Below are 9208 nucleotides of genomic sequence, written 5' to 3' on the forward strand. Positions count from 1 at the left end.
AATATAACTGTATTTATAGTAAAATAAATTCATTAGTGGCGCTAAACACCTCAGATTCTGTTGGTATCTGTTTCATGGTCATTTGTCTAATAAGCAAGTAGATCATCAGCCTCATGAGCCTGACTTATGCCGTCGACTTTTTGGCTCTAAGGGTCTTTAGGTTCACCATTCGAGCAAATGTTAAATGCGCACATAGAAAGAAAGTCCATTGCTGCACAGCCGAGGATGGACCGACCTCAGGGATGATAGCCGCACGCCGATGACACTAGGCCAACACTTGTGTAAATATAAGTAAAAAAAATCCACGTATATGAAAGGATTTCAACGCACTGAAATTTTGCATAACGATACAGAATTTTCAGCATCAATATGAAAATTGGACCGTGGTTAAATTAATTCATTAAAAATTACACGAACGGAATTAAGTTATCTTGCAACAATATTTCACGAATGGAATGTACATGAATTATTTCATTTTCAAGACCTCATCTTCATAAAATATCCTTTCTAATAATTAAATTAAAGCTCCTATCAAAGCAAAAAGCTTCCATTATTACAACCACTTGGCTAAGTGTGTTATGTTATTAGACTGTAGTTTCTGAAATTTTCTCAAATTTTGTAAAACAATTGTGTTATAGTTCAATATTTGAATTATCGATGGTGTTACAAACTTTTTTAGGTCTAGGCCTCAATTTTCTATATCTGTTTCATGATCATTTATTAATCTAATAGCCAAATAGGTGATTAGCTTTCTGTGCCTGACGCACGCTGTTGACGTTTTGGGTCTAAGGCAAGACGAACCTCAAGATGTTTTCTTCACCGTTCGAGCGAATGTTAAATGCGCACATAGAATGTCCATTTGTGCACAGCCGGGGATCGAACCTACCATCTCAGGGATGAGAGTCACACGTTGAAGCCACTAGGCCAACACAGATCAGTTCAATAGAGGTGTTATCTTATCTCTGAGGTCGTTTGAATCACTGCTTTGCACCGCAGACTTGTACAGAGAGTGTCTTTCAGTTTCTTCTTCTTATCCGGTACACTCTTGACAGAGCGATCGTGATCGCTATGTAGTAGTGGTAGTAGTAGTTCACACCACATTTCCAGAGCGTCTATTTTCTGTCTTTCCACATCTTGCAAGGTCCACGTTTCAGCCGCGTACAGAAATATGGGCGCGTCTTCACGAGCCTGGTCTTCGTGGCTTTTGTTCTATTCCTGTTTCTCCATATTTTTTTCATCTTGTCCATAGCCGTTCTCGTGATGCCCATACGTCGTTTGACCTCATCGGTTCGTATCGTATACGTATACGTCTTTCAGTTTACGGTATACCTTAAACAGAAATCAACGGTATGTCTCAGTCACAAAAGGCTTTTATAAACTAGCTAATATTAGCGGTAAATATTATGTATTTGACATATGAAATTGACGTATGGAAGGTACAAAAAGTGTTTTTTTAAATATTTAATTAATCAAAGTATGTACCATTGCTATGCCGCTTTTTTTTTCGATTTTTTAGGATGTTTATTCTTTGACTAAAAAACATTCGGACCAGTACGAGGACCTAATATTTGGACAAAGTCAATTTTAAGTACTTAACAATAAATGTCATAAATAATAATCTCTTTTAAGTATATCTTCTCTCTAAGTATATCACAAACAAAAAAATACATTATTTTTGTATTTTTACTGTTTAATATATAAACTAAAAAAAAACGAATTCACTAAAGAGTTCGAAAACAATTTAAACATACTTTTAATATTGTCCTATCTACATATGCTTTAATTAATGTGGTTTGTTCAATTAGTTTTTGTCAAACTAATTATATGTCTTGTATATTTTTGCACTTTGCCTTATATAGTTTTTTTGATACAGTGATTGCCTGGAAGAGGTCGCTCGAAAGCGATAAAGCCGCCTGTTGCCCTTTTTTTATTTAATTATGTCAATTATATTATATTTCTGTACATGCAACGAAGTGTCAATAAACAAATATAATAAATACTTTATTATCTAAATCTTTTGTTACACGTTAGGTATTTTTATTATATATTGCCGAAACTCGTTGTTTTAGAGTAGGCCTAGTGGCTTCAGCGTACGACTCTCAACCCTGAGATTGTAGGTTCGATCCCTGGCAGTGCACCAATGGACTTTCTATGCTCATTTAACAGTCACTCGAACGGTGAAGGCAAACATCGTGCGGAAACCGGCTTGCCTTGGACCCAAAAATTCGGTGGCGTGTGTAAGAAGGCTAATCGCCTACTTTGCTATTAGACAAATTATCATGAAACAGATATCTGAGGCCCAGACCTAAAAGAAATCCGATACTCAATTAAGTTTAATGTATCGTAAAGTACTATCTAATCACAAATCACTATTGTCTTACAAGTTACAAAAGAATCTCAACACAAAGAAAGAAAGATTTGCTAATTAGGTACAGGGTTTCTTTGATCATTATTTACCCTCGATTTTTTGTAACACATTAGAAAGATAATGTTTGATGAGGCAGATACATTTTTGAGTCTGTTTCGTTATTTATCCTAAAGATATATAACCCAGAATCGAAAGTGGGATTTTTAGCACGTGACACAAACATTAACTTTCAGTTAATCGCCTTTTTATAGTACTAAACCGGAAAAAAAATTGTATCCAGTTTCATGTTGGACAGCCGTCTTCATCTTTTTAATTAAAGATACTAATAATTTAACAGTAAAATGTGTGGAAATGGCTGGACCCATTCGAGTATATTTTTATTTATTCCTTGAACTCTAAGGAAGGCTTTTATGGCTAAGTAAAAACATTAAACTGAGTTCGGAGCACAGCTAGTGTAAACTTGTTTAATAAAAGTAGTTACTAATATAAGTAAATAAATTTTGATATGATTTACATATAAATCTAATAATGCGTATTCAACAACTGCGTATAAATTTATTTGGCCTAAATATACAACCTGAAATACGCTTAGGTCTCTTTCTATCAAATTCTGTTTATACTGTGATGGAAAGACATGTGTATACTTTTGCAAAGTCATGTACATAGAAATGTATACAAAAGAAAAAATCGCATTTGATGCTAAACAACGATATAGTTAATATTAAAATGGTTCTAAACGAATTCTTGAGGGTTTCTATTTATGTTCGCCTAAGCTGTTGCAGTGTTCCTAATCAGTTTCTTTTTATTTTACCGTTGAATCGGGTTTTATAATTTTAAATTTGTAGTAATTTATTCATACGCTCCTGCTTCGCAACGTTATTAGTACCTTGATAACCTTTTTATTTTACTTGTAACTATTTAACCGTAGCTAGTAGTAGGCGTTACACATAAAGCGGACAGCGAAAACTAAGTGAAGTCGTGAGAAATTATTTATTTTCGGGTAATTTAAGTGGGCAACGTAAAATTTGCTAATTGAAATTCTGATGTTTTTGAAGTTAGTTTTTGTAATAACAAGCTTAGCAATTCGTGTAGATCTTGGTTTTCTCATTTTGATAAGAAAATAAATTTTGAGCAATAAACAAATTTCAAATCTAAAACCGGAAGCAAACATTTCATGACTTTTTCATGAAGTTCGACCAAATTTATTTTATCCAAAAAATTGTTTTTGGAGTAAGTTTTTGAAGTCACTTTGCAATTCGTGTAGATCTTTGTTTTTCCCATTTTTATTAGAAAGTAAATTTTGAGAAATAAACCAATTTTAAATTCCAAAACCGGAAGTAAAATTTTTATGACTTCTTCAATAAGTTCGATCAAATTTTTTTTATCCAAAATAATTGCTGAATGTATTTTTTAATAACACAGATGTCGCACTGAGTTTGATGAGACGATAGTATAAAATTATTTTTTACATCATAATATATTGAAATATCGTATCATATTTAAAATTACTTTATTTAATATTTTAAATTGCTAACCAACTCACTGTCCACTTCATGTGAATTGCTCCAGTATGTTGTTATTGGAGCCTTCGATTAGAGATTTGAGAGCAGACTGAGAACTTAAAGCAATTATTTTGAATCTATGATATGAATAAAGTCCTTAAGGAACTCAATTTTTTTTACTCAATAACCGCATATTATTAAATTACAAGTATAGTAATTATTGATAATGGTTTATGTTGTTTATAAATAAAACAAGAAAATTTATTTAACAATTCTAGTTTTACAATCTCTTTGAAGTCAAATTCAAATCAATTTATTTCAATTAGACCTTTTGGCACTTTTGAAAGTCAAAATTACATGTTAAAAACATTTAAAAATACGACTGGTTAGTTTAATATGTAGAAAAATGGGCAAGAAACTCTTTTAAATATTTTTACAATATTTTGTATACCTAACTTAATCTAAGTTTATAAATTAAACTTGCGGATTTTGTTATATTCCCGTGACATACATATACATATAGCCACAACCCTTGGTTTCTTAGACAAGTAGATCAGCATTCTGTGCCAGTCACTTCTTGAGTCTATAGATTTTCTCACAATGTTTTCCTACGGTACGAGCGCCTTAAATACGCTCAGAACGATAAGTTCATGGGGCTACAGCGGTGATCAAATACAACACATCCTAATCACTAGGCTTAATGCCTAAAGTTACAACTTTACAATAATTATCTAACAAATGCACTGCATATTCGATGCTTAGAATTATTTTTAATATTTAATTTTATTTACCAAAGAGACGAAAACACAAATTCTTAAACGTTTTATCTAACTAACTTCTATCTCTTTTCGTAACAGTTAGAGAGAGAAAAGTTTTTATTTAAAAGAGTAGATCAACTTCTGACGACTCTCATAGAGAGCTGATTTACTCCGTAGTGAATCTTTAGGGCATGAAGAATGAACTGTTTATGATATTTATACACCAGTAGTAATTAATACCAGCCGTAGAACGTAAAGCACATTTGAGCTTTTGAATGGAACAGCTAATGTTAATGGCGTATTTGTTTTATTCTCTATGTCTGAATATTACGTCCCTTCAATGTCTTGAGCATAAATGATAATTTCGTTAACACGTGTATGAATTAGGTTATAATTTTACGATTACACAAATATAAGTTATCATGTTATTGGCTGTACAATTGTACATACCCACTGCCGAAGCCGCGTACAAATTATTTGTAGAAGTCTATTAAGTATGAGGGTGTGCAATTATTTAACCATTACCATATGAAATTGGCGCGAATATTAGCGCGTTCAACCAATTCAAAAGGGCATTAAGCATACATGAGGGCTCATATCCTAGTAGACTAAAATTAGGACGGCTGATGGCAACGTGTATCTCGTTCTTATATTTTAGTTTCTCATGTAAAACATACATTTTTTGTAATTAGAAGTAAAGTTCTTTAAACATAAACATACATACACAACAGTATGTTAGCACTTCCGTCTTGTCTGGACCTCTATCGAGACTGGAGTTTCCATCTTCACCACATAAACTCAAAATTTTCACTAACGATTCTAAACTTTACACATTCCCTAACAAATTTAAACAACATTTTTTTCTCTCTTTATTATACAAAATAATATAATATAATCAGAATAAGTTACATTAGAAAACCGCTGTGGTTTGTATTAATGTAACCATAGCAGTATTGTTTAGGAGCGCGACAATTGCATATAAAAGTAGTTTTTTAATGTTATGTTGGTTAGCGTTAGGCTATCTAATATCTGACTGGGAAGACCATTTATTAGCCACAGTAGCAAATACCTCAAAGTTCTCTCGCCATATACGTTGTTTGCTCTCGATGTACAAAGCCAAACTTGCGTAATCACTTGGATATGTACATGCTCAACACTTTTTTTATGTCATCTCGGAAAAAGTGCTCGACTAGAAGACATTTATTTACTTTTTCTGTTATGGGCAATAATTTGCAGTGTTTAAAAATTCCATCAATCATTAATCATTAACATCTCAACCTACTACGTACTACTGCGGTACTATGCTGAAACGGAAAGTGTTTTTTTTTATAATTGTCACTCGTCACACACTTCGTAGGCCTCTCTCTATATCAGCGTCGGTACTCTGTATTTTATAATATCAACCCCTATATTCTTTCAATGTAGTTTCCTTAACATCCGTATTGATACTTTCGCAAACGGTATTTGCGGTTTCAGAATACCGGTGCAGAATTATTTGAACAATAATGAAGACATGTTTTTCTTTTCACTTCCTTTTCTCTTTATCTAAACACGCACTCTTTTATTTTAACCACTTTCTTGAAAACAAATGCTTTATACATTCACTTAAAATCATAAACAACATATTATCAAAATATTGTAATCGTGTTTTGCTGAATTTATTTATCAAGTGTCTAAAATCATAAATATCTCAAAGAAGATACAGGTTTATGTTTTACAAAGTTTTTTCTTTCTTTCTTTCTTGTTTCACGGGTGTTTCCTCCGTCTAGACAAGTGTATACAGCCAATAAATAAGTAGAATTGTAGACAATAAATGATAGAGTCATAAAATAATTCTTTACTAACTTTTGTTTGCATTTTAGTACAGCTTGCTAGATGCTCTTGGTGTAGACAATACTTATATATCTCAATTTCACCAATATACGTCACAGAAAAATTTTGCTTGCAGGTTTCCCAGGCTTTTCAGGTTAGTATGTGGTTTGCTTTGGTTATTCGGAAACCGCATGCTCCCAATATTTTTGTTATGTATTCGCACGTACTTTTTATTTTTACACTTTATTATCATAAGCTGTATGTTTTGTCTTTGTCACTCCTGTGTCATTTATAAACAAACTGTTAGAGTGCACTGTAACAGTTTTTATACATCTATGAATAGCAGTGTTGTGTAAATAAGCATTGTGACAATTGCTGGAGGTTTTTCTATAGATGCTGTTGGCGAACGTTTTTTTGGCAAATAAACGTTGCAAGGCCTGGCTTTTCAAACATGCTCCAGCAGCAATTTACGTAGAATCAACAAAAATAAAGATTTGATTATCAATTTTAATACATATCTGATGTCGTTTTAATGATTTAGTTCATTGACGAGTTCATATTCGCGTCTATTATAATAACCATTGGTTCTTGCAGTAAACAAAAGGCACTGTCGTAAAGAAAATTTAAAAAAATAATTTACTGTACATAAGAACTTTTGAAACCTCAGAATCTTTGGTACAATTCAGCAACCAGCTTAAAACCCTCACAAATTACCCATCCTCATTGCATCACTCCACATTTGTTCCAGGTAAATTCAGACGCGAGTTCCACCGTTCCTACTTCAAATGCTGCTGCTGCCTGCCACCGCCAGAGCAGAACGTATCGTTCGCCCCCATCGGCAGCTCAAGAGCGGGCACCACACGAACTGTCGTACGAAGGAACGACTCCTGCGCGAGCTACCGTCTAACTCACCTCTCGCCTTCGAATAACATTCACCGCGATCTGCGAAACACAAACACGTCCTTCATCGAACATATGAATGGAAATAGACGGCTCAAGGTACGTGATGATTCGATCAGTGAATCAGCTCGATTTACATTGACAACAGATGTCATAGAATGACAGAATTATAATGAACGAAGAGAATGCCATTGTTTTAAGAGAAATGATGAAAGATACAGTGACACCGACCATCGTAATGATATAACTGAATTGGAGAGGTCTAAGTGTAATCGTAGTTTAAATTACCAGCGAAGGTAGATAATGTCTTAACGTCAATTTATGGAGTGGAGAACTTAATTTCGATAATCGAGTTTGATTGCCAACACATTTCACTCAGCGATTGTCCGAAGACATGTCAACCAATGATTTTCTAACTGAACTCCATTATTGTCAGTTACAGAAGAAGAGAAGGCGGGCGGTAAATATTTTTTTATTTAAAAATAAATATTTTTTGAACAAATAAAATATAATTTCTAAATGTGAAAGCTATAGTATTGATAAGTGCAATATCATCATATATTTGGACAAATAAATATATTTAAATATATGTTATACAAAGTATTTACAAACTAGGTGTAATGAGTCGATGGTTCCAGGTTCGTTTAAGGTTATTTATAATTTGGAAGTCCTAAACCAGACAAAAACACTGCGGTTCTCTTATATTATAAATATTTATTGAAATATTCTTAATTAATGAATGTTACAAATAATCTTAGTTTTAATTGCTATCAAAGAGTATAATGTAAATATATAATAGATATATCAATGATATATTTTCTGTATATAAATTATATTATATTCAACTTTAAATAATATTTAATGAGATGTAAATTATTGAAAATTATTATTGCATGTAAAAGTATTTTACTTATAAAAAGATTTGTTGTGGTTTGCATGGATTTCCAATAATTTCATGATAAATAAAGATTTTTCTTTGAAAAGAAAATGTGCATTACACAAACTTACATTTCCTAGGCTTCTATGAAAACTAATAACTCTATAAATAAACGTTATCTTTTAATAAGCTCCAAGTTCGTGGAACAACGTTCTCTATTCAACTCAAAGTAAAGAAAATGGGAAATATGAATCCCGATACTTTCAAATAGTCGGCTAAAGAAATTTATAAAACTTAATAATAATAAATATATAAAATTTTCAGTTTGCTTAACCTACTAGTAATAAAAAAAATGAATTAATAGAAAATTAAAACAAATTTTAAAAGTTTGGTGTACCCTGTGGCAGTGGCCGATTGCAATTGCACTCCACGGCCCAAGAGTCTCTACTCCAAAGGGAACAAAATCGTAGGAGAAAATTATATTTGAAGCGTTTATTATTTTCCGCATGTCCTGCAGCCGCCCCAGTTTACATTTATTATAAGTACATGTTTTCAGATTTTAATCAATGTACCAGAATTTCCAGCACTTCTAACTGAACACTATAATATTCTTAGCACAATAAGTAGATATTTTTTTTGATATAGAACAGGAGGCCAACCAGCAGTAGACCGCCGGCTCGCGAGTCCGTTGTTGGCCTTTTAAGAATTTAAAGGCTCTGTAAAGGCCCCTAAGTCAAATTCATTCGGAAATACTTCAGTGGGCAGCTAGTTCCACTGAAAATCGGTGGTGGTAACTTAAAGATAAGTTGGGATAACTAAATAAATGTTTCTTTCATTCAAATTAATCCTTAAGATAACTCAATAAAAATGTAATCAATGTTGGACGTAGAGACCTGGAACTAGTCTTTTCCATTCTTAGAACATTTTATAGTATGCAGTGGTTCTCTATAATACCAAAAGATTTCCAATTGATTGACTTTTACACAAACCC

The 9208-nt window shown here is 32.6% G+C and overlaps 1 protein-coding gene across 2 annotated transcripts in view; it reads left to right on the forward strand.

Moving 5' to 3' along the window:
• Window positions 1–8134, forward strand: part of LOC123714016 (orexin/Hypocretin receptor type 1-like) — a 105245-nt gene extending 97111 nt beyond the window's left edge. For both annotated transcript variants that reach the window (XM_045668009.1, XM_045668010.1), the window contains exon 8: window positions 7189–8134. In XM_045668009.1, the coding sequence (XP_045523965.1) occupies window positions 7189–7502 (314 nt within the window). In that variant the 3' untranslated portion in view covers window positions 7503–8134. The remainder of the gene's footprint in view (window positions 1–7188) is intronic.
• The last annotated feature ends 1074 nt before the right edge of the window (window positions 8135–9208 follow it).

Source organism: Pieris brassicae, chromosome 9, assembly GCF_905147105.1.
Source record: "Pieris brassicae chromosome 9, ilPieBrab1.1, whole genome shotgun sequence".
NCBI classification, from domain to species: domain Eukaryota; kingdom Metazoa; phylum Arthropoda; class Insecta; order Lepidoptera; family Pieridae; genus Pieris; species Pieris brassicae.